Here is a 25,846-nt window from a genome sequence, read left to right on the forward strand (position 1 = left end):
AGGCTAGATAAGAAAAGAGATATGCACCTAATACGTTTGAAAGACTTGAAAGATAACTGATGTGTCTTCAGATCTGGCAGCATTGCTCATGCTAAAGCTTGTGTCCCAGTATAGACTTGCACTTCCTCCAGCCTAATCAGGAGAAAATGACGTGTTCTCTAGTTAGAATTCAGTTGTAGGACATTCACGTCATCTAACAGGTCCACTTTTTTTTTTTTTTTTTTTTTCCTGGAGGCAGATGCAGTCTGTTTTTCAGAAGTGGATGGCCATAGCTGGGAAAACTGTGACCAATGGTCTGTGGTCTCACTTTTGTATCTGATGACTCCCATTGTTTCAAAAGAATGCATTTTCTGAGAATAATCATACTCACAGAGGCTGATGTGCCAGGATAAATGACACCCCTCAACATCAGGACCTAGATCATTGGATTTGATTCGGTATTCAACAAGACACTAGTGTAAGTGAGCAGAACACGAGGTTGCTGTACTTGCAGAAGCCTGCACAGAGTCTGGATAACCTCAGAAATATTTGGAACTGAAAAGAAGGCACAAAAACCCTAGCTGTTAGGTGGAGTTATGTTGCATAGGTTTAAGTACTAAATAAGCTGCAATAGGCTTATGAAAAGAGAGAATTCTAAAATGTAACAAAGAGAACTCAGAACACAGGGACTTAAGGCATGTAGCTCGCAAAAGAGCTTTGAAAAATTCTTCTGTAAAGTTTTAACTAAATATAAAACACAATTTTCAGCAGCTTATTATTGTTCCTTTACAAGTAGGCCAGCTATTACAGATAGTCTCAGAGTGATGTTAAGACAGAGTCATGAGGAATCATTAACTAGGCAAATTCTCTTTGTCCAGAGTAGACTGTGAAAGTCTCAGTTCAGTTTCTTGCTAAAGAGGATTCTTAATAAGCAAGAATAATATTGTTGGGTTATATTAAATAGAGGCTAGATTCAGCCAACCCGCCACTAAAGAGTCCTTCACTCCAAAATTCCGTTCTGGTTTCCAAATAAATAATGATCCCAGTGTGTTCTTCATTTATAGACTTCATTTTACTTTATCTTTTATTTTTTATTGTCTTTGAAACTCTGATAATCACGCAATACAAATAGATAAACTGAATTAATATATTTGAAATAACGTAGAATAAATTTTTAAGCACTACTTATTTCATATGAAATACATTTGCATAGTGTCAGGGCTAAGATCAAGGGACAGTATGCTTTTTTGCCACAATGCAGCTTCACATAACTAACAAAAATCTACTTTTGTTTCTACTCCCTTTTAGTCATTACTCATACCATCCACTTCATTGCGTATCTTTTCAGTTTTCCCTCCTTCATATGTTTTCTGTATTCCTCAAAAAGGTATGCAGTGGTTTTCCTGTGTTTTCTCCTAGGTTCATAGACTCATAGAATGGTTGAGGTTGGAAGGGACCTCTGGAGATTGTCTAGTCCAATTCCTGTGCTCAAAGCATGGTCAATTAGAACAGGTTGATTAGGACCAGGTTTTGACCATCTTCAAAGATGGAAACTCCACAACCTCTCTGGGCAACCTGTTCCAGTGTTCAGTCACCCTTAAAGTAAAAAAGGTTTTTCTTACGTTTAAAGGTAATTTCTTGTATTTTGGTTTGTGCCTATTGCCTCTTGTTCTTTCTCTGGATGCCACTGAGAAGAGTCCAGCTCAGTCTTCTTTAATACCCTGCCCCATCAGGTATTTATAAGCGTCGGATAAGATCTGCCACTGAGGTTTCTTTTCTCAAGGATACAGAGTCCCAGTTCTCTCATCCTCTCCTTCTTTGCTGCAAGGCTGGCTCATGTTCAACTTTTTGCTCACCAGGACCCCCAGGTCTTTTTCTTCAGAGCTGCTTTCCAGCCGATTGGCTCCCAGCCTGTACTGGTGCATGGGCTTATTCATCCCTAGATGCAGGACTTTACATTTCCGTTTGTTGAATGTCATGAGATTCCTAGGCTGTTTCCATTCAAAAGTCAGCGTAAGGTGTAGTAGAGAGTAGAATCAAATAACTGTTCGCAGTTCAGGTCAGTAAGGATAGTAAGAAAATATTGGAAATTTTTTCCTAATCAGGCTTCCAAAGAGGCAGAAATGACTGAAGCATTGTTGTTACAGAGTATAAATAGGAAGAGAGTAGCTGCCATTAGGACAAAACTTTATGTCTGTGGAACTTAGGGCTTCCTATGGCAAATGTCTCCCCTAGCACCTCTTTAACTGTAGAAATGCTTCTGTGTATCATAACAGGTTTGGGTGGCAGCTGCTTCCTGTTCCAAATTCCTACTGTACCTTTCACCGTTCCTGCAGTTTGTGGGTGAGTCCCAAATATTGCCTTAAAAGTGCTTGTAAATATTTATTCCAATTAAGCTTTTACAGATATTTTATTTTTGAGGCTATTTTTTCTTATTTCTCAACACTTGAATGGAGTATGCTGTATTAAGTAAGGATTTTCACAGTGATATTTGTAAGAATTTTAACATAACATTGAACATTTTCAAATGATTTCATACAAAGCTGACTGTGCGCTGTGCCGTGCTTACATCTCTGCCTTTGCTTCAAAAGGAAAATCTAGCAGACCACATGATACAAAGAGCTCTTGTAAGATCTTTATTGCAGAAAGGCCAGTAATATTCAGCGCTGAGGTTTCAACAATTTTTAGTTTGTTTCTAAAGCAAGTAGGAAAATAAAGTGTTTTTATATGACTCTGAAGACGCAAGTGAGGAACATAAACTGTACCCACAAAGATGTATGTAGTCTTTAAAAATGTAATCCCACAAATGTTGTGCAGTTAGACATGGGGAAGATAGACACGGACACCAAATTCTTCTAGCCTAGATGAAGTTGGGATTTAAATGTCATTCAGTTCCTAAATAACAGTAGCCAAATTTCAGAGATGCTGGGGATCAAAAGTTCCTCTGGAGTCTTTTGCAAGCAGAGGGCATCCAGCTCTTGTGAAAACTAGGCCACTTTTATTTAGAAGACCAGCCTAAAAACATTAGTTTTCTTTTTTTATATATATTTTCTATTTGTCAAATAGTATACTCTGTACCAAATAATTTCCTTGGGGTTCTGTGAAAACATGATATGTATTCGCTGGAAGGAAAGTTTTACTTGTAAGAAAGACTATTCTGAATTAGGTCTTAATTTCTGTGTTTCTTCAATGTAGGTTATGTTTGCATTCATTTAGAGGGGCCTTGCATGGTAAGCTCCTGTACGTGCTCAGGAGCCTATTCCTCATTGTCCATATAAGCGTTGTTTGGAGTGTGCCTTGGCTCTCCCCAGCCAGTGTCTTGAACTACTTTTCCGTAGAAACAAGGATGAGGGAGGCAAGATAAATAGTGTAATCCTGAGTCTTGCCTTGGTATGGAGTTGGGCCATGGTGAGTTGGACACAGCCTTCCACAGGCTGGAAACTTGGAAGTGCTTTCAAGCCTAGTAATATATATGTAACCAGGATGATGCCATTTTCTTTCTTTCTTTGTGAAGCAACTTGTAACTGTTGCTATTTCACAGTACACTAACAGGACCAAAGACTTGGATTCTGAAGCAGAAAGGTGCCTTAAATCTAGCTCTGGCCTAAATCTTCCTGAACTCAACAGTGTTTGGTAAGAACAGAAAATCTGTTTCTCTTTTCTAAATTGCAGTTGATTTTTGTTAAAAGGCAAGAAGTTTTCCTTTCATTTCCATCTATGATGGACGTTTTCTGTGTTTATTTTAGGTATATACAGCTTTCTACATTCATCCCAAACTCTATAATGTGTAGACTCTTATCTTCCTGACTCGCTGTTACATCAGAAATGGCCCATTTAGGGCAGTATTGGATCAGTAGAATCCAGCAGACGCTCCTTTGAGGAAGCAGCATGCTTTAATTATGTGACTCGAGACTGTCTGAAAGTACTTTGGGGAAGATGACAACTAATTTGAATGAAGTGTTGGGGGGGGGGGCGGGGGGAAGAAGAGGGGATCTTGCAAAAGATCTGCAGCTGACAGGTTAGGCAGCCATGGGGTAACAGAAAGAAGCGGAGTACACCACCAGCTAATGCGATATGTGGATTTAAGCGTTCAGCTACTATGCAGAGATTGTGATGAGCGCTTTGACAGGCCCACTGAAGAGTACAGGTTGTGCTGGGGCTTGCGCGCTCCAAAGGTTTTGAAAATGATTTAAGGCCAGAATTCAGTGCTGCGTTTTAAACTAGAGGTGACTATATATATAAACAAATGAATTAAATCCCTTTAGTGATTTTGGTATTCTAAAATTTTATGTGGATACACTTTATATAGCTAAATGAAAAATGGTTTATTTTGAAAGTCAAATTATTACTTCTGAGTCTAATTTTCAATAATAGTTACTGATGGAAATAATCCCCTCCTTTCTTCAGGTCACATAGGGCTAAGAAAGGCAATTCTTTTCTCATGACTTACGGAAGAAATATATAAGAACTACTGATACTATTCTCTTTTCTAAAAATCAGTATAAATCAGCCATAATTATATTTCATGCAACATTCAGGTTTCTGAAAGGTCTTTCATCTGATGGAGCAGTTTGTATTAAAAAACAATAACAACAACTTTTTTTTCAGGAACTTGAAGAAGGGAGAGAGCGTTACAGGAAGTTTGCCTCATGGCTTCCAGACAAACAAGTCATCTAGAGTGACTAAGGGAAAATCTTGCTTTACATCCCGTTCATGCGTTACATCTTCCTCAGTCTCACGTAGACAGTTCATTAAGTACACATTGCATCTTAGTTTGGGCACAGGCAAAGTCAGGGAAGAGTATAGTCTCTGTTTTAATTTATAGTTATTTTTTAAAATAATTAAATGCTCTGGTAGCAGAAATTATTTTTCAGCGCAGCATAACGTTGTGTTTCTGTTTGCCTGAGCTTTTTAGAGCTTTTCAAACGATATAACGGGGGCTAGGAGAGAATGGGAAGTTCCCTGTATAACCATGCCTAACAGCTGTACCTGAATTGGTCTAGGACCCTCCCTCCTGCTCTGGAGCAAGGAGAGATTATTTAGTAATCCGTAATCCGATGAATGAATAAATGATATGGGAAGACCGTCAGTGAAAAAGAAAATGAGATCGGAGGGGATGAAATAAGCGTTAGCTGTGTTTTGGGAGAAAGGGGTAATACTACGAGAGCGTAACTCGGAAAGGGTGTGCGTGCCCTTACACAATGGAGGAAGGACTGCTCTCTGTGGAGAGGATGAAACGTAGAAAATACAAGCAAAAGCATACAATACTAGGCGGCGGGAATGAATGCAGTGAGAAAAACCGAGAAACACTAGTTTGTTGAGCCAGAAGGGGAGAAGCGAGCAGACTAACTAGCGAGCCCTGACGAGCCGGAGCCGGAGGTAGCTCGAAGCCGCCAGCCGCCGGGCTGCTCCTCCGCTTGCCCGGCCGGGCCGGGGCGAGGAAACGCCTGTAGAGGGCGGGGCGCGGGCCGGGGAGCGCTGATTGGGCGAGGCCGCGGTTCCTATAGGGATATGCCGCGCTCGGGGGGAGGCGGCGCTCGCCGCGGTTCCCATGGAGACGGGGCCTGGAGGCGCGAGCAGGCGGACGTGCGGGTTCGCGCCGGGAGCGGCTAGCCGGCGCTGGGCTACTCCGCGGGCGTCTTCCGGAAGGGGCGCTAGGCCCGTTCCCCAGTGTAGTGCAGCTTGTCCTTCAGAGCCGCCGGTACAGCACCCTCGTGTCTGACCCCACCACCCCGGGTACCCGTTGTGTTTTTGTTACCTTCTTGCTGCTAAGCACCTTCCATCTGCTGCCTCTGAGTCCTAAGCGTTATCTTCTGCTGTGGTGTGCTCCTTCCTCTCTACTGCCTTCTTCAAAGGGTCTTGCCCTCAGCAATCCTCCTGCCATCTGTTCTTCTACCTCAGAGCATCTGTCCCTCTGGGCCCTCCTCCTGGGATCTGCTTCCTGCCTGCTTACCATTTCCCCTAATGGCATTTTCTTTCCTTCCTCCCTGATTCTGCCTTTCTTTCTTTCTCTGTGCTTAAATTGTATGACCATCTAGTCCTACATGGTAGCTGATTGCTGGCTTACCTGCAGCTGTCCCTTCCTGTCATCCCAGAGGATATCTGCTCTAGGGGACCCTGTGTTGGTGCTCCTCATGGTATGTTACCCTCTGTCAACTTCTCTGGATATCTGCTAGAGTATGTACCCATCTCCCAGTTCCAGGGTTAATTGTTTCTTCCCACCATACCTTGTCTTTTCCTTATGCAATCCCTTATGCCTTCCACTCTTCCCCCCCATCCTGCATAATGGCAGAGCCTGACATCAGACTATCATGTATCCCCATAGCATAGCCCACTGTATATGTTGCCAGCTGTGCGGTCCTGTTCCTGCTTGACTTTGATCAGGGGATCCTATTACGTAGACATCCCAGGTTTCTTGTGTGTGTATTTGGTTCTTATCCAACTTCTGCCATATTTTGTCTGTTCTTACAATAATTACATAATGCATGATGTATGATTGCTGTTTTCTATGTCTAACCTTACTTGTAATGACCAAAAGAGCAACTAACAGTAAGGGAAGAGACCTAATTGATACTAGCTTGTGTCGCTGATTGTCACTGATTTTTTTTTTCTTGGAACTGTGTTGACAGAGATGTGTGGGGTTTTTTTGTTTTTTTTTTTTAAATCAACAATGCTAGGGCACAGAACCATTTATGCTGCAGCTGTGTTGCGATAGCCTATGCTGCTTGTCTCCTTAAGACTTTCAGCAGAGTGAAGTAGCTATGGTAATGCACAGGTGGTCTTGGTTCTGTCCATTACTGCTTCATCAGTGAAAACAATTGTGGCCAGAGATGCTTAATTGATACTGGCTATGTGGCATTTTCTTTCTCATCCTCATTTCTGTAACTTTGAAAGGAACAGAAGGAATAGCAGTTTATTAGCCTTACAGGTAGTCTCTGTTATGCATATTTTATATACTTGTTGCAGTAAGGATATGTTATGGGGGGGGGGAGAGAGAGAGAAAGAGAAGCAAGTGCAGCTTCTTTATACTTTGAACAAAATTTGTAAGGCTCTAAACCCCTTTGACAAAATAAGGATTGTATGGAAGTCTGAATGTTCTCAGCTATTACTTTGCACTGTTCTTCAGCATCACCACGTTCTCGCTGGTTGAAAAGTGACTAGCTCAAACATGGCATCTAATTTCTTGTTGCTAAAGTAGGGTTTTAATAATAATAGCTGTGAAATCTCTACTGAATCAGATAATGCCAATATCTCATAACACACAGTAGCATTCAATTGTTTGCTATTTACAACGGAGCCATCGTATTTGGTAAAATGGCGCTTTTCAGAGGCGGTTGTAAATCCTATTGGGCCCATGTACAGAGGAATGGGAGTATTTATCAGTCTCCTCTTTCTGAATATGCTTGAGATAAATGATGGTATTGTAATGAGCATCTTTACTGTCTAGGTAGTATGGGTAAGCTGTTCTTGTACAGTGGTGTCTCTTACTTACAACTGTGCTGTTTTCTAGGTCATCTTTGAATGTCATTGGATTTATTTTTATTATTCTTCTTTTGAGTGTAAGACATCCAGGAGACTGGTGCAACTTACAGTTAAAATTATGCACTATGTTTTCCATTAAGGTCCTTACTGAAAGCGGAGTAGGTATTTCTAACTCGCAGTTATGAATAGTGCTGCTGTTGATGGTAAAGTGCTCTCTTCTCCCCTATTCAGTTACATTTTTAAAGATACAGCTCTCTGTAAAGCAATACTTTAAGTTGCAGGATGGACTGTTTCTTTTCTTGTGTATTTAAGGCCCCTGATATCTTTCAGCTTAAGAGGCAATCAGTAGAGGTTGGTATGGATTTTGGTGGGACTGTGTGTGGGTGGATCATCTTGGAAAAATAACATATTTTCATCCTTGCTCACTCATAATTTTTATATGAAATGAATAAGTTGTGTGTTATGTGTAACACACATGTGTCAGCGATACCACTTTTAACTTACCGATATAGTTAACTTAAATATTTGGAGAAAACTTATGTTTACAGGAAACTGCATGGTACCATTTTAGTTTTAAGCTAATTGTAGAGAGAGATTGCATTATAAATATTTTGTTTTTTAACTCCCTCTATTTAAAAAAAAAAAAGGGGGGGGGAGGGGGAAGAGGTTTCTGCTTGATAATTTCAAGGCTGGATAACAGGCTGGAACTGTGATCTTATTTTTGTTTCCTTACACTAAGGTCTTCTCTAATAATATATTTCTAAGTTTAACTAATGAAGCACGTGTCAGTTCTTTAAAAAGGCACTTATGAAACTGTTTCAATACCTTAATGAGTATAGACTGAGGACGGTTTCTTTCAGTGTCTTTAGAAATAGAGTTCAGAAACAATCTTGTAAGCACTTAATAATGACACTTTTATCAACATCTTTTATATATTTATGATCAGAGGAAGAACAAATATCAGGTTTAGTTAATATTTTCTAACTGTGGTAGCTGTCAGGTGCATTGAGAGCAATAATAACTGAAAGGGAGCTATCTTTCTGTAGTGTTGTATGTTACAGGCAAAGAGACAATACTACTTGGGAATATCCAGTATGGTGACTTTTACAGAAAATACATATTTCTGCTTACCTAAATGGAAAAGACATTATTTATACTGTTTTTACACCTTATTTTAATTTGAAGATTACCATCAACAAGCATAATCTGAAGAAAATACATACTTTAATTTTAATTCCCTTAAAGATAAATATAACAGTGTGATTCTAGGCAGAAGTAAAGACCAGCAGACCCTTGTGTCTTCTAGCAGCGTTACTCAGTGTGCCTAAGAAAAACAAGGTTGACTTTTATTATGCTTGTCACTTCCAGCTATCAGAGACTCATTTTCTGACTCTCCAGAATTACTTTTGTCTAGTGTATGAGATAAATGGTGTTCAAATTGTGGCATTCTTTTGCAGGAGAGATGCTGCATCACATTTGCTGATCTGGAAGTCTCTTACATTTAGAGATTAAAGAGCCGCTGTTTAAAAGGCGTGCTTGTCTGATTTGTTGTTTTCTGTATCCCAGGGCTTATTCAGACAGGATTATCTATGACTACTGGCACAGAACAATACTGTGCTGTGAAAGAAGCTGTATTGACTCCAGAGATTTAGGAAAATGTGCTGAGCAGAGATTACTTTTTTAATTTCTTTTTTCTTTTTCTTTTTCTTTTTTTTTTTTTTTAATCAGTGTATATGCACCTCTTAGAATCAATGGTTATTCTTCTACAAAGTTTATAATTAGATGTGAGGCAAATGTGGATAGTAAATAATAGGTGTATGTGAAGCAGATAAAGGGGCACATGACCTCCGTGTTGTTTATTTTCTTTTTAATTTTAAAGATGCAGTTAATATGTTATTGAAATGCAGCTATTTCCTCATACCTGTTGGGCTTTCTGAAGAGTGGCTTTGAGGTGGATTTGGCAGAGGACAGAACAGGTAGCTTTGTAGTCCACAGTTAGGAAGCGATGGGGAGGGGGACGCAAGGAAACGTATCAAAATAATTGTAGGAAGAGAAGACAAATGGGACACAGAAATTAAAATTTTAATGGGTAGAAAGACCAAATGGGCAGTGCAGTATGAGACAAAGCTGGATTACGGTTTGACTAAATTTTTCATAAGTGTCCTCAGGATAAGAGAAATACTTATACAATTTACAGCTCTTCTCCTCTTTTGGGAGTATGCTGCTCTAAGATTCTCAGTGGAAAGCACAGGATTCTCTGAATGACTAAATCTTTATATTCCTCTGTTTTCCATCTGTATGAAAGGGAAAAGAATATTTTCTCACTTTATAGTTTAGTGGCATTTAGTAATTAGACTGAGAAGTCTTATCCCTTGATAATGCAGGAATATAAATAAGAGAGAATTCTGCTTCTAGAAATGGCTGTCACCTGATGCTCCAGGAAATTTTAGAATTTAAATGTAAAATGCATTGATAATCAATTAAGCTATGCTGTAGATTGGGAATGAGAAGATACTTGATTTGTCTTAGTACTCAGTCTTAACTGTCTGCTATCATGTTTTATTTCAGATTTATAACAGGGTAGCAAATGGAAATGGAACTAAATGAGCTACCTAGGTGGAAAGAAAAAGAATGCAAAGAGCTACAGGCCTGCAAGTTCTCTTGTCAAAAGACAACACTGCAGAATGTCAGAAAGCAGCTCCAAGACATGCGTGAAAAATTTAACAAGTTAAAAGAAGATTTTGTCTATAATCTGAGAATTTTAGAAGAGAGAGATAAAGAGTTAGAACGCTATGATGCCATGGTCGCTCATCTGCGAACTTCTGAAAATGCTAAAGAGGCAGAGATTAGTGATCTTAGAGTACAGCTAGATAAACTGGAGCAAGCACTTGTGAAGGAAAGAAAAAAACGAGAGGAACTTCATTATCACTATCAACAAAACCTTGAAGACCATAAGTTAGAGCTGGAACAGTTTTGCAGGTGAGACGTGACTTCCTTAGAATGGTATGCAGGAAATGAGAAACCTAGCTTCTCTAGGATATGTTTAGTTTGAGGTAAAGCAGTAACATCGTTCATACGGTAGAGAGCACTTGGAGCATGGAGATCTGATTATTTGTTCTGACAAAGGAATACCTAAGCATGAACAGGATAAGGGCAAACAAAAATGACTCCGGCTGTCTTTATACCTCCTGTATCTTGGTTTTTACCGGTGACTTGTCCAAAGTCTGGAAATACCTTAGAGACGGGATGACATAAACAGCAATCTTACTTTTACTTAAATAAACAGCATGCCCCTACATAATTTATAAGGGGTGTATGCTGGAGAGATGGTATGATTAGGGGAGGGATGTGGTGTAGAGAGCCAAAAAAGATTTATCAAAGGGGCCACTTTTTTTTCCATGGCGACTGAGGTGAATCTGAAACTGTTTGGTATATGTCTCCTATGTGTTATATCAAGATAAATTTGTCTACTGTGTGTGCAGGGAGTTAAATGGTAGTTTTGCCAACTATCATTAGTAATAATATCTAAGATTACTAAGCACTCATTGCTATATTGTGCTATGGATTCAACATAGAGTTCAGTCTTTCAGTTATTTTAGGCTATTACAAGTTAATCCTGTGATAGGAACTGGATCTGCAGGCTGTTGAATCTTGACCCATCTTCTCTGGTAGGCTTCCTTGCAGGAAAGAAGTCCTTTGGGCCGTATCCAGCCACAGGAGGACCAGGATTTACAGCTTATCAAAGTAATTAAAAGATCAAGATAGCCAAAGCAGTGCACTTACTGAATTTGTCCATTCTCAATAATTTTTATTTCTCTGTATATGTTGTAAACCTTGGAAAAAGTATAAATGCTTATTTCTTGAAGTCTCTCTCAATCTCAGTTCTTTTCTACTGTAACTACTGTCTTCAGATACAATGGTATCTTTGAAATTATTCTCTCTTTAATTTGATCACTGTGGCAAAATGTTCTCGTTCAGATTGCATTTATAATGTAGAGATGGCTGGATTAGTTATAAATAACTTTTCAGTTGTTAGAAGTGATCTGGACATGTTAGAGTTTCTCACGGGCAACTGATTGAGGTTACCATCGTTATGGGGCATATGCAAATCGTTTAAAGCCAGTGCAGGAATGTTATGTGGAATATGTCCTTTGGGGATGGGAGGAGGAGTGTGAAGCTCTTTCATCCAGCATTGCCCCTTTCCCAGGCTGAGCTGAACTGTGGTTCCTGGGCTGTACAGCAACTGTTTTTCTACACCTCCCTTGTTTATCCCACAACTCTCAAGGACAAGGCAGATCAGAAGTACCTGTCTGGACTGCACTGAGACAGTGCTTCTGTTATACTTTATTTATGTGCTTAACTGTTGGCTATGGGATTCAGATTGATTTAGCTGATGTGTAAATTTAAGAGCAAAATTAAGTGAAGTATGGAAGTGAGTGTGCATTTAGCTATCTATGACTATCCGTTTCTGGTTTGCAATTGTATCTATGTAGTTATTATATTAGAATAACATAATATTAATAACATTGTATGACATATATATGCTATATCACTATAATTATTTATATGTATAACATTATAGATCATATTATATAATATTAATAACATATTATAATAATATCATTAATTCTCCCCCCCTTTTTTTCCCAACTATCCTGCTCTCTCTTGTTGCCATTTACTGGGGAAAAACACCCCTAGAATGAGATGGTGGGTAATTGTAGAATGAGCTGCTAGAAATGAATGACAAAGTTTGTAGAAAGTCTGTAAGCAAAAATCCGTTTAGAATGATTTAACATGAAATGTAAGTACTTGGACTATACTTTTGGGGAACATGTATTTGGGCTTTTATAGAATTATGTAAACAAACGTACCTTATACAAACTCATGAGTAACAAGTTTCAGAAGCACAGACTATAACAGAAAGGAAGAGAGAGTTGTGGTCCAAACTGCTGCGCTACGGAAGACGTTCAAAATTTTCCATCCTCAGACAAGGTCATCCAGTTGTTCCTACTCTACGTCAATGTGCCTGATGTCTTTTCAACGATATCTGGCTACATGTTGAAGATTACTAGCGTTTACGAGTAATAACTTACCCGGGTCACTAGAAGACTTAAATGCAAGATATAGTTTTGGGAGAAGTAGAAGGAGTAGCCAGTTCAAATGGCAGACTGCCATGTATTTGAATCCAAAACCAGTGGTATATTTTGTTTTCAGGTTCCAAAGTAAAAGATCAAGCATTTCTAAGTCTCCCCTGTACTCAGAAACTTGATCTCTAACCAGCTGGTCAGTTTTATTATTGCTAACTGCAGAAGTGTCACAGGGAGAGGTGATTTTTTTTTATTTTCATATATTAAGGGACTTTCTAATGATATATGGCTCTGACCTCTTCTGTGACTTAAGCTTGGGTTATGAATATGGAATTTCAGTTCTAACCACCTGATGCAGTGTGTATAGTCTGTTTAAAAATTTGAATAACTTATTTTAAAACAATTTTGAATTGTCTCTTGCTAAAAGCGCTATGTGAAATGGTTGCCTAAGTTAAGATGGGAAAAATAATGCCTTGCTGGACTCTGGCTAGATCAGTTACAGAAAGGCCTCTAGATGTTACCTTGCTAAGGAACTAGGGAGAAAGATAGGTATGTTGTTCTTACCTGTTACTTGTTCCTTTTTTTTAAAAAAAAAAAAAAAAAAAAAGAGACTTTTCATCAGAACCAAGAGTTTGATTTTTTTCTTTTTGAGCAGTGAGACCCCTTTTATTCAAGAAAGGGAAGAGAACGATACACATCGAACAAGAATTTCAGAGATAAATTATATCCTGAATGTACGTATTCATGCTGCTTGAAGATTTGTAAGCCAAGTTAAAAACTGTCCACCCTGCAGAGTGATATTGTAACTCTACTGGCAGTGGAGGTTGTGTTAGGACAAGTTCAAGTCTGCTGCTGCCAATCTTGCGTATTACCATGCTGACCTTTTCTGTATGCTCGCTAACAGAAACTTCTTCCCTGTCTTGACTGTAGCTAGATTTTTGTGTCTAAAATGCCCTACCAGTAGGTTCACAGCAGATGATAGTATTGAGGAGAAGATGCAGCAAAAAAAAAAAAAAGAAAGCTAAAAAGCTTTTCTGGGAAGTCATTATCGCTGATCTGTGGAGATAGGCAGAAATATGTGGGGTTTTTCTTTCTTCCCCCTTTTCCTTTTAAACCTGTAATTAGTCCAGATTATTTTGTACTGAAATGATTTGTAATGAATCCTTGTAGGTCAGTAAATAAAGGGGGCACAAACAAATGCATCTCTAAAGTAACGTGAGGTCCAACAACTTATCCTGCTGCTTGCCAGACTATAGCTTTACTCAGAAGGGCAATTAAGAGTCGTACTGGGTGACAAGTTCAGCAAGCTCCAAGTTGATGCTACAACTAATAGATTGTACAGGATCTCTAGAGGTATCACCAGAGGCATAGCAGTGGGATTGAAGAGCAGGTATTACCTTTTGACTTTGACAACATACACTGTTCCAGAACTGTTGGGGGGCAGTGGAGAGGGGAAAGGTGTGGAGAATAACTTGAATCATAGAAAACAATTAAGTTGGATTCTTAGGGAGCTTCACCAGTGAACATTCTCTATGATGGGCGGAGGAGGAGACTATATGAGAGCGTGATAAGCCTGCATAGAAGAGGGTGTTTAGAAGAGTGCAGTTCAAACCCTAGTGAAATCTGATGGCTGACGAGTTACCCTGACACATGCTGAAGTTGAAACATTATTCATTCTTTTTTCATAAGGGAAATGAATACTGAACTAACTTACCAGGGACTATGATATACTCTATATTGCCTGACCTTTTTAAATTGAGACTGAACATCTTGGAAAAAAATCAGTAAAAGTTTATATACTATGTTAAAAAGGAGATTGAGCAATTTGACCATAATGAATCATGTTGTTTTAAATGGTTTGTTCACTTCTTATGTGTATGATAATTTAGAAATAGTGTTTTCTAATGATCTGTAGTGAAAGGAAAGGTGTTTTTTTATTTGTTTTTAAGATGACTGTTCCTTTAGGAACTTAATGCATCTTGTATTTCTAGTTGTGTTACCACTGGAAAGACCTTCCCCCCCCCGCCCCCCCCCCCCGCCCCCAGTGCATGCCTCTTCTGGAGACAGTCTTGTAAATTTGTTTTATTTTTGTTTATAGCTCTAAGAACAGCAACATAGGTCATCAGCATGAGAACTTTGTGAGCCTGAAACGTGTCATGGAAAGAAAACTCCAAGACCTGGAAGGAGAGCTTGCTGGTCGGAAACAGGTATAAAAATATGGAGTAACAAAGCTGTGTTAGGGCGCCACCTAGCAGTCTATCCTTCTTTATTAGAATGCTCTGGTTTAGCATTGCTAGATAGTTGTATAAGCTTTTATTTTTGCCTTTTTGTTTAAATTAATGAAATGTGTGATAACAGTTTAGAAAATTCTTTAGACTTCTAGGTGTTATTTAGTGCTTGTGTGGTAGCTGTTGCTTTACTTCTCTGGCAGCTGCCACTTGTGAGGAACTGTTAAGAATGTGTTTAGTAATCTGAGATTCTTTTAAGTATGTAGACAGCAGAGTGTTAAGTTTATTAACCTTGAAACTTCAGCAAAGGTCAGCCTCTAGAAAGCAGAGGCAGCTTGAGGTGAGATAGGTAGATAAATGTACTGTGTGTGTCATACTCCTGATTCCAAGGCCTCCTCCCCTCCCCCCCCCCCCGCCTTCTACCTGTTATATTGCTATCACCTCATCATAAAAGGATAGTCTGATCAACTGACAGGGAAATCTGAGCTTCAACTGTGATACCTTGGTGGGGGGGGCATTCCACCACCTATATATTGTAATTAAAAAAAAAAAATTAAAAGAACAACAAAATTGTCCCTCCTTATTTTTATATAAAAACAGATTTATGATATTAAAAATTTACTTCTCACAGACTCACAGAATGGTTGAGGCTGCAAGGGACCTCTGAAGATCATCTAGTCCAACCCCTCCCTGCTCAAGCAGGGTCACCTAGAGCATGTTGCTCAGGATTGTGTCCAGGCAGCTTTTGAATATCTCCAAGGAAGGAGATATTCAACTTTTTAAAGTGTTTTTACATGTCAGTGCTGATCGTTACAATTAGAATGGTTAATTTTTGGTCTGTCATACAAACCAGTATGTATAATATAAATTGGAGAGGTAGGAGATATTTCTATGCAATTACAGCTTGAACCTACTAAACCAAACCTCCCTGCCCTCCGAGTGGTAGTCCTGCTGGAACAGCCCATCTTCACCTAGGAGTCTGTCATCTACTTGCTTCCCGATGATAGTTTATGAACCTACCTTAGGGAGTATGAGCACTTCTCGCTTAGAAAACACTTGATAGGTAATTGGCTTAATTTAGAAGTTATCTTTGTGTATGTGGTTAAACTATAATGATAACACTGATTATCTACTGTTCCTTGGGTATAAGGGCACATCATCTAATGCACGCTATTTATGGTAACTTTTTTTCCATTCCCCTTTATCTAACACGATATTGCATCAGCTAGCCAAAATCTCCTCTTTTGACCTCTTGTCCTCTTTGCTTTTAAGTTTCAGTCATGAATCATCAATTGCAATCCTGGAAGCAGTCTCTCTCAAACACTTTTTTTTTTTTTTTAGTACTTTCCAGTTCCAACAGCTGTATAGGCGATACAAGAGAGAGACTTTTCCATAGCTTCCTGTCTCCCAGCAGCCCTCCTGTCAATTTTCTGTCTCTGATATGGAAATACAGAGGAATTTTTTTCAAGCCACTTTTCAGTAAGGCTTTAATTTTTTTAGCTTTTTAGTAGGTCTACAAGTATTCCCTTTAAAAGCGTCTTTACTGCAGCCAAGACTTTCCCTTCTAATAGCAGTGGATTGTCTTACTTAACTTAAACAAAAAGCTTAGACCTGGGATTATAAATTTCGGTGATGTGCTTCTACCATCTTTCTTGTGTGGTTTGTCAGTGACCGTTTTTTGTGCTTTAGTACTGTTTTTAACATTGTTCTGCCAAAAAAAAGGGGAAAATGGTTAAATGTTTATCATCGTGTGTGTGTGTGTATGAAATTAATATGTGTTTATAAGAAAGCAGATGTCCTAGCTGCTTGTAATGATTGTATATAAAAAATCTATATCCTTTTATTTATGTGCTTACACCATGTACTACTCTTGTCAGCATGCTTCTAACTTCTGTTAATACTTGTTATTTTATATTTAAAATCTTACTTAAATTTGTGACAAACAGGGCTGAAACAACTTCATTCTGTTTCTTTTTGTGGAGTCCAAGATAGTCCAAGCCCATTTGCTATCTGCAGCTGATATGGCTTGTTTCTGAATAATATGCCTAGTTTAAAAAATAAATAAATAAACTCTTAGTACTGAGGGGAAGTTGCACTTCCCTGCTCATCTGAGAGTGGAAAGAAAAAGCAGATATTTCCATACTGAATAGTCTTTGTACTGCAAATGCTCAGGTGTCTGTGTAGGAATTGAGCTTTAATGTCTGTAAGGTTTTCTTTCAAATAAGTTAACTTTTTTCCTTTTGCTTGTGGAATCTGAGCTTATTTTACAGAGGATGCCATTTCGCTGATGTATTTCTTTAATTTCTGCTTTGCTGTACAAGGCATATTAGGGGAACTAGCATAGACCAGATGGTTGATTTCATTCAGGATGTTCTGATCCTCATTAGAGCAGAGAAAAATGGTGCAATGATTTAAAAAAAAAACAAAACAAAAAAAACCAAAAAAACAAATGACAGTACAGTGTTTGTCCATCAATGCTGTTGTATTAGCATTACCTATCTGTTGTTCCCATTATAGGAAATGCTAGCTGAATTTGATGCAGAAATGAAAAGGCGAGAATGTGAGTTTCGACAGCAGATGAACAAAATGGGTAACTTAATTCTGTCCCATGAAGTTAAGGTAAGTTATTTTTAAGCTGGCTGTTCTGCTTTACTCAGAGTGAATGAGTTTATTATAATCTCAAGTCACTCCTGGGTGAAATGCATGAAAAGATGATGCTCCTACTTTTTTTTTTTTTTTTTTCCTTCCACCTGTGTATTGAATTAGTTGTTTCCAGGACAGCAGGAAGCAGACATACTTGCAGTGTGCATCTTAACTTCGTTCATAGCTACCATCCTTTTCCCCTACACAAACAAAAACTATGTACAGGTCCTTGAAGGCCTGTCTCATCCTTATAAGATTGGTAATAAGGAAATCACTCTTCCAAAAGGAGTAGTCTCTGCTTGTGCATTCTTCACTGATAGCCAGCGTTACTTGGAAGACTTGCTGCCCATTTTGCTTGGTTCAGTTTGCTTGTTCAGTTTGCTTGTTTCAGATTTAACTGATGGTATAGTAGTTCAACAAACCAAAGTGTTTAGAGGTTAAAAAAACCTCATGTTAAACCAATTGATAGCATTGGAAAAAGCAGACAAACTTTCAGGAAGACAACTTGTATGCCTAAAAGTTTGTCAGCTTTTTTCTAGCTGCATTGATTTTTGTCTAATAAAATAAATTACTTCTGGCTACAAATTTTGTCTTGCCAAAGCCTTGTTAGGAAATTAAAATGTTTTCTGGCCGTTAGTGGTATCTCATGTTGAGTACTGACGCAACTTGGGATTTGGTTTCTGAATTTAGTTTTTTTGCTCGTCTTTGTGGGGTTTTCTTTGTTTTGTTTTAAGAACGCTGCTGTAGTAATGGACATAAAGACTTACTCTTACTTCAGTCTTGGCTGTAAAGACTGCAAGACCAACTGCTGTTAACTTGGTGTGAAAAAAGTGACTGCATGTGTACTTCCTAAATGTAAACTTACACGTACTGTTGCTTACTGCGTACTATGCACTATACCTCCGATAGTACTTCAGAAGGAACCTTTAACTGTTGTAGCTTTCAGACTTCAGTGCATGGTTAGCTATCTCTAATACTCTTTCTGTCTCTAATGCTATGTCCAGTTGCATTTGAATGTAATGACTCTCAGTACTCCTAGTGTGCTAAATGCTGTAACATCTTTTTCTTTCTTTATGAAACATTGTCTGTATTGAGTTGTATGTTAAATCTGCTATTCATAGCTGAATTAGTGGTGGAAGTTTTAAGCAGAAGGGGAGGCTATCTGCTGTCATTTTCCCCATGTATTACTGAGGCAAGCTGTGGGAGAAACTAAGGAGTCATGGAACACAAGCTGTGGGAGAGGAACTTCAGGAAGATATAGGAAGGGCAGTATGCAGATTTATGTTAGAATAGATAATAATTGTAGGAAAAGGATACAAAATGGATGTTTAGAAGTAATAGGGAAGTAGAAGTTTAAATAACAGCAGAGGTTATGACTTATGAGGAGGATGTTTTAAAGAGTTTTTGTTGCACACATTTACACCATTCAAATTGAATACTTTAAATAAATATAAATTTTGTTTGTTTGTTTTCCCTGGAGCTGTTGTTAACATTCGAACTGTGTAAGGGCTCTTCATCATATTGGGGCTAATTAGAATTCTTGAGTCTTACTATCCTTCTTTTTAAGGTTAAGCTGCTGACCAAAGAACTGGAGGCCCTGAAAGAGGCTGGAAGGAGAGCTGCAGAATCACTACAAACAGCAGAAACAATTAATTTGAAACTGAAGAAAGAGATCAAATTCAAGGATTGGGAATTTAAAGATTCTGTAGCTGTGGAAGATGCTCGGTATTATACCAATTTGATTATGGTCAAAATAAGCTGCCTTTCAACTTTATTCTTCTTCACATGCTCTTTAATTATAGCAACAGTTTCAGATGTATAGAAACTAATTCGTCTAGTAACATCCACTGTTGCAACAAAAAGAAGTAACCCTTGGTATGAAATATTTGCTAAGTAGCATGGATTTTTGGGTAAGTTCTAATGCATTCTGTCTGCATGTAACCTGTCTCACTTTAAAACTTTTAAGATAAAGTTCTAAAGGTTCATTGTTGCCTTCTGACTTTACTTTAAAAAACTTTTGAAGGAGGCAAGCTTTGAAAGGCATTAGAGATCCATATTGAAAATCTGTGTTTCAAGACTGGAGTTAATTACGTACTATGTGGCTTGCCTTTTTCTGGTTCAGTACTGATAGATAGGATGGAATTAATTATTTGATTATGCATACAACCAGCACTGACTCATAATTCAAATGTCTGACAGAACTAGCACTTTTTTTTTTTTGTGCCTCAACTTTGGGGAGAAGTTAATGTATAATTTCACTATTTAACCTGAAAAATTAGGACCCCTTAAATAGATTGGGGATATCTTATTTGAATGGGTCTAAGGCATCTGTATAACACTAGTTCAAACTTAAGACTTATTCATAATTCTATTTCTGTTCCTTCTGTTTATGTTTAATCCATTATATGCAATGGGGAATTAAGGAAACAGCAGCAGCAAATCTTGCAGCAAAGATCTGACTGAAAAATAGTTAGGATGCATGTGTGTTTGTTTTTATTTTGTGGAATGGATGTGTTATGGTCTTTCTCCACCTGAGTTGCCTGAACTTTCCTCTCTCTCATTTCTGGCTTCGCTGTCCCTTTTTTCCTCTTTGCTTCATGTTCTAGATCTTTGTAGCCTCTCCTACTTTTAGCCTCTGGTTCTGGGCTTTGAACTGGTATGAACCACAAACATTTCTGCTGTAACTGTGTTTGTCTTTCAGATTTCAGAGACGTGCCAATAATGCGTGTTGTTGCTGGGCCATATAATTTGTTTCAAATGATTAAATCCAAGGAAGCTCATCCTATTTAAGAGTTTGCATTACATCTACCAAAGTAGTAGTTTTACATGACCTGTAACAAGGTTTTGGAGAAAACTCAAAGTTTTGGGAAGAAGTTTTGAACATCACAGTTGTGATTTGAAGCTGTATCACTTATTTCCTCATGACTTTCCATGGAAAGATATGTGAAGGCTTTTACCTGAAAAGTAAAACCTTCTACCTTTGTGTAAAAAGAGAAGGTGTGAACTTGAGACTCCCTTGCTTCTGAAGGAAAACCTCAACTACATTCATTCCAGTTTCCCTGGGCTGAATGGCAGAAGAGGACTCTCAAATCCAGTACACCAATTAGATGAGGCAGCTCCTGAAGTGGAGAGCAGGCTCCCCAAAGAGTGGGGATAAGAACTGCAGATGTTAGCTGCTTGCTCCACCTAAATGCTGTGAGGGAGGGTTGCATGATGTATGGGCATCAATAGACAAAAGTGACTTTGGACAGGAACTCGGGTGGCTAGCTGCTGAATGGATGTTAAGTGCGTAGCTGAATAACGTGGCAATCTCTTTGTTTTATTTTCTTGAACTGATGTTTAAAAAAGTGTGTTTTTCTTTTGTTTTTGTTTGTTTTAGGGCTGTCAAAGAACAGAAAAAACTGAAATCTTACCAGTATATTTTGGAAAATGCTGAGGGCATGCTCACGCATTTAGTTTCCACGCTGTCAGTTACATAATTGACCGCTTCCTTCCTGACTTTGTAACTCTTAAACATAATTATCTGAGCTTTGAAGTTTCTAAATCTGTTTTTATTCTTTTCCCAATGCTTGCTGAGTTAGGTTATAGGAATTAGAGCGTAAACTACTTTTCTCCCCCACCCCCAAGGTCTGGTGCATGAAAAGATGGAAACATTTCAGAGAAAGTGAGCGTTTCTTACAGTGTGAAACTGAGATCAGAAGTCCTAATTTTTTAAGCGGTAGTATTTTACTTTGGGATTTGCGATTTTTGGAAATAATCAGCTGCTGGTGCTATCTAAAGGCGCTTGTTAGCGTTTTCCTTATGGCACAGGTGAACTTCCACTCTATTAAAAGCTTAGATCAGAGTATTAACATTGCATAACTCAATTACTTGCGTGTCTCCTTTTTTTTTTTTTTTCTTGTTAGATTTGAGTTTTCTATAGTCAATATTAGTTGATCTTTTCTTCTAACGTAAACTACCCACTTCTGCCCTTATTTTAAACCTGTTCTCTGTCTTGGTGTGTATGCTCAGGAAATTAATCTGCAAATGACAACTGTCTATTCAAACAAGCAGTATTTTTACTCCATGGATTCCTGGAGTCTCCTGTCTGGGCACCCTGATCATAGCTGCCTTCCAATTACTTAATTAATGTGAAGAATATTTTCAGTGTGGTATAACAGTATTTTGCATGGAGATAAAGGAGAGGTCTATCTGTTAAAATAGTAACTACACTATGAGCTATTTTTAAAACACCCTAATTTTTAAGATGGTTCTGATCCTGTTATTAGGTGAAATACTGGTTCTTTGTGCAAAGCATAAACTTAAAAGTTCTGTGATCAACTGGAGCTAAACTCTTTCAATGGTATAGAGAGATTCTATCCCCATCTCAAGTTCATCCAAATAGTGGCATTCTGAGTTTAAAAGAAAACAAACAACAAAAACCCCTAACCTGTTTCGCTAGCAAGCTGAGGCTAATTTCTGTTGGCTGAGCTTCTGGCAATGGTTCTTTAAATTTGCTCAAACAAAATTGACAAGAAAGTAAAACAACAGTTTGGAGGGGAAAAAAACCACATGCTTTATGTTGCCTGACACCTCACTTTATTCTGTTTCTTTTCATCTTCTAGACATGAAGTAGTAGATCACGCTGCCAAGGAAAAGGCTGCGGTGCCAGCTTCAGCAAAAGAAACTCAAGTCGAACAATTACAAAATTTGGAGAAGCAAATTAGGGAACTGCAAATAAGACATCAAAGTCTGGAAACGGAGCTACAGAGAAAAGAATGGAGTTACAGTGCTTGCTTAAGAGAGAAAGATGCCCTCATTGGAAAGTGCGTTCCCTGATTTGTCTTGTTTCCTAAGCTCTAATGAAATAACATACTGTATTGAGAGACTGCTTGGTTTAACATTACCCACTCATCTTCCCACAGTTCTTTATGGGGACCCTTAGACTGAAAAATGTCTATAGAAGTATTCCTTTCCAGAGCTCTTTGATAGCATCAGAGTTAGGACAGTTTTACTAAAACTTCTTTCTCACTTTCCACAAAATAGATGATCTGAAATGTGTTTTGGATTTTGGAAACCTCAAACTAGTTTTTAAAACTCGAGGAGCCTTACACAGGGGATTTTATCCTGTCTTAGCTGAAGAAGGATCAGTATGCAGCTGTTCATGTAAGAGGTACATATCCCTGTGCAACGTAAAACCCATTTACATCAAATATCTTTTTCTCTGTGAGGACAAACTGTTTTTGCTTTTCTCATCTTTTTGCCTGCCTTCAACACAAAAGGTGTTTGCAAGATACCATTTAGTTGCAGTGTGGCCTCTTAGATATCTGTGATTGCTGTAAATAGGGAGAAGTCTCAAATGGATCACTTTTCCAGTGTCAGCATGTGCAATACCTCACAGTACCCTGAGTTCCTTCGTGAGCTGGGACAATGGAATGAGAATGGCAAAGATCTCAACAACACCTACAAATGGTCACCTTTATTTGGGTGGAAGTTCTTTGTACGTTTAGACTAACTCTTGTAATTTAAAAAAAACTTAGCGGTAGCTTGACTGAAGGATAACGTGATGGCTATTTCTGATGTTTGTGTCTTTATTACCGATAAGCCTGGATTTTGTTATCTCCAGACTCCTGCTTCTTTCAGAGGAATAACTTTTGGCTGTGCCAGTGCAATTTCATGTCTAATCTTGACATGGCTAAGGGTGTTGAGAAGCATAACCTTTGAAATTTTATTTCAAGATTCTTGAAAATGCCTGCTTCCAAATGTCATTTTAAATAGTAGCTACCTGCTGTAGGAGGCTTGGTGAGCTCATTGGCTTGGTGACCTTGTTATAAGACCTCATACCAAATCTGTGTGTGTGAAGTGGTGTCAGGCTGGTCTGTCACTCACTGCCCTCCCCCATCTTTTTTATTTTTCCTCTCCTAGGTGAGGAAAGGGTTGGTGGTCATTCTGTTTGCCCTCTTTAGCCATTCAAGGCAGTAATAGTAAACTTTTAGTTTCCAGGGTTTTTTGTTTTCTTTTAATGAAAGATGTAGTGCAATGGATATAAATGGAACCTTATAATAAACTTTCTCATCTCCAGTCTAAGCTCTATATTTAGAACTTAGTCTAAGTAAGACTTAATTTCTGAACAAAGCTAAGATTCGCTTTTCTAGAATGTAGTTGCCTGTGTTGCTCATCTAAGATGGATTCCTATTTTGTAAATGCAAAGCAGCAAAGTGAAGTCTTTCTCAGATGTTTGGTTAAGTTGCTTGGTCTTCCCAACCCCCCCATTTCTATTTCTTTAAGGTCTCACTTACTATCCTTTGGTAGGGATACTGCTTGCATGCAAACCCTTTTGAGAAAGGCTCTGTTAAGTATAGGATGTGTATGTATGTCTGGTGAGGCAGATGTGTTACCATATTTGTGAAGCTATGACAAATGTAGGTCTGAGTAAACTTATACTGTCTGAAATCGTATATGTCTTATTACAACAAAACGTGTAGCAAAACTTTGACATATATATAAAAGTTAGTTATATGGTTGATACCAGCAAGAACAGGCTACTCAAAGTATTAGCAAGAGAAGGAGCTGACATGGGAAAGAAAGTAGCTGGGAATCTAGAGAAGCAACAGCATACCGGAAGAAAAGAGCTTCTGCCATAGCCAGTCTGTAAAGAGGCAACGGCCATTCCTGGAAGGCCATTGGAAACCAAATAAAGAATTGTCTAGGTGGCCTGCATTTTGCATGACTGGAAATGCTTGGTTTGCAGTATGCATTTGGCTCAAGAAAACAGAATTCCCTCTGAGCTTTTAATTTAAAAGATGTTATTGAATAGTTTTACATACGAGATTGTGTTATATCTTTTGTTTATTGTCTGAACAATTATGTATTCATGTGGGCTTTGTTTTTGTTCTTTTCCTGGATGTAGACTTCAAGAAGAACTTGTAACACTAAAAACAGGCTGGCATTCTCATCTGACTGAGATTTCTAAAGAGTTTGCTTCTAAAGACTTCCAAATTCAATCAATGCATGAAGAAGATAAGTTAATGAGGACAAAATTGGCCAAGTTCCAGGAAGATGCAGAATGGTAAAGAATACTTTGTCTAAAGTGCCATTTACAGTCACTCTTAAGATTGTCCTGCAGTCTTAATGTTTTTGTGTTATAAAAGCCTTTGCTCAGTCCTAAGGAAGTTGAACCAGTCTTGAAAGCCCTTAAGTTCTGAGTACGAAATTTGTCTCATTCTGTGTACTCCTAGCCCTTCCCTTTCTTCGGTTTGTTTGCAGTTTATGCATATGCAGCAGGCTCTGAGCTTAGCAAGTCTACTCCAACCATCCAACAATCTTCTGTTCCTGCTTCCTAGCCCTTTTGTATCCTATTTCCATTATTAGCAAATCAGAAATATGCTTTGGATGGTTTTGCTGAGAGCAGTATCTGTTGAGGAGCATTTTATGCAGCTTGAGCTGAGGTAACTTCTGAAGTTGACTCTAAATACCCATAAAGATGTACTTCAAGAGACCGCTGAGTTCTCAGTAATGTAAACGCTTCTGTCCAGAAAAATATTTAGATTAGGAATAGAATGTAACAGATTTCTTTTGCCAAAACAGAACAAGGAAAGAAGAGCACAACAAACAAGGCTGTGTGTGTATTTGTTTTTGTTGTTTTGTTTTTTTAATATCTCAATATTTATTCTGCTGAAATCAACAGTAACATTTTCAGCTTTTTTTGTGTTTATCGTAGGTATAAACAACAACTGGCTCCAGCAGCTGAAGGAGAATGGGTTCTAGAACAGAGTAAAACACAAGAAGAACTGGACTGGCAGCAGCGCTATGAGAATACTGAAAGAAATCAGTCTCAGAAATCAGAGGACCTAATACAAAGCCTGTCTTCAGCAAGCGAGCAGGTCAAAAGATCAAATTAACTCTGTTCAGAAAGCATCTGTTGCATAGAGAGTCACAAAGTTTCTTTCCGTCATGATGTTCATCAGGGGATGCGTGACTTTAGTCACCTTTCAAAGCCCTTTTGAACGTGGATTTTGTATTGCGCTTGGCAGGTCATCAACTGTAGTTTATCATAGACCAGAGTAGTTCTCATAGACAACTTCTAGCTGTCTTTTTTTCCTTGTAACGAAGTCAAGACAGCCTGAGAGATGCTACCGTGTTTCTCTTGGCGCTATAGCAGGAAAAGAAATGTCCTTTCAGAGCAGCCACAGGCCAAAGAGAGTTTCACAGATCATAAGAGGGCTTAAATTCTGTCAAGGGAACAATATTAGCCACGTGGGGGGAGCTATTTTGTGAAGTGTGCTAGCTGCTGTTTCTGAAAAAGGAAATTAAACAGATGATCAACATATTTTTTTTGCCTAGAGATTATTACACTGGCGTATTGTTTTACCTTTGTCTTCCAAAATGATTTCTAGACATCAGTAGGTGTAGCGCAGGAATATATTTGAGAGGTGAATCATTGTCCAT

At 38.5% G+C, this 25,846-nt stretch overlaps 1 protein-coding gene across 31 annotated transcripts in view; it reads left to right on the forward strand.

The window, feature by feature from the left end:
* The window catches only part of CCDC57 (coiled-coil domain containing 57), a 59,191-nt gene that overhangs the window by 7,224 nt on the left and 26,121 nt on the right, over positions 1–25,846 (forward strand). For 5 of the 31 annotated variants that reach the window (XM_068913952.1, XM_068913950.1, XM_009668791.2 and 2 more), the window contains 8 exons: positions 10,030–10,440; positions 11,134–11,205; positions 14,647–14,755; positions 17,294–17,395; positions 18,987–19,144; positions 22,024–22,224; positions 24,309–24,467; positions 25,119–25,281. In XM_068913952.1, coding sequence (XP_068770053.1) covers positions 10,049–10,440; positions 11,134–11,205; positions 14,647–14,755; positions 17,294–17,395; positions 18,987–19,144; positions 22,024–22,224; positions 24,309–24,467; positions 25,119–25,281 — 1,356 coding nt within the window. In that variant the 5' untranslated portion in view covers positions 10,030–10,048. Of the gene's footprint in view, positions 1–234; positions 458–2,255; positions 2,323–3,174; positions 3,388–3,493; positions 3,613–5,532; positions 5,716–6,052; positions 6,117–9,340; positions 9,438–10,029; positions 10,441–11,133; positions 11,206–13,220; positions 13,283–14,646; positions 14,756–17,293; positions 17,396–18,986; positions 19,145–22,023; positions 22,225–24,308; positions 24,468–25,118; positions 25,282–25,846 lie in introns of those variants that run through there. The other 26 variants (XM_068913945.1, XM_068913944.1, XM_068913943.1 and 23 more) reach the window with 19 other exon arrangements.

The sequence above is a fragment of the Struthio camelus genome, chromosome 19, assembly GCF_040807025.1.
Source record: "Struthio camelus isolate bStrCam1 chromosome 19, bStrCam1.hap1, whole genome shotgun sequence".
NCBI lineage: Eukaryota > Metazoa > Chordata > Aves > Struthioniformes > Struthionidae > Struthio > Struthio camelus.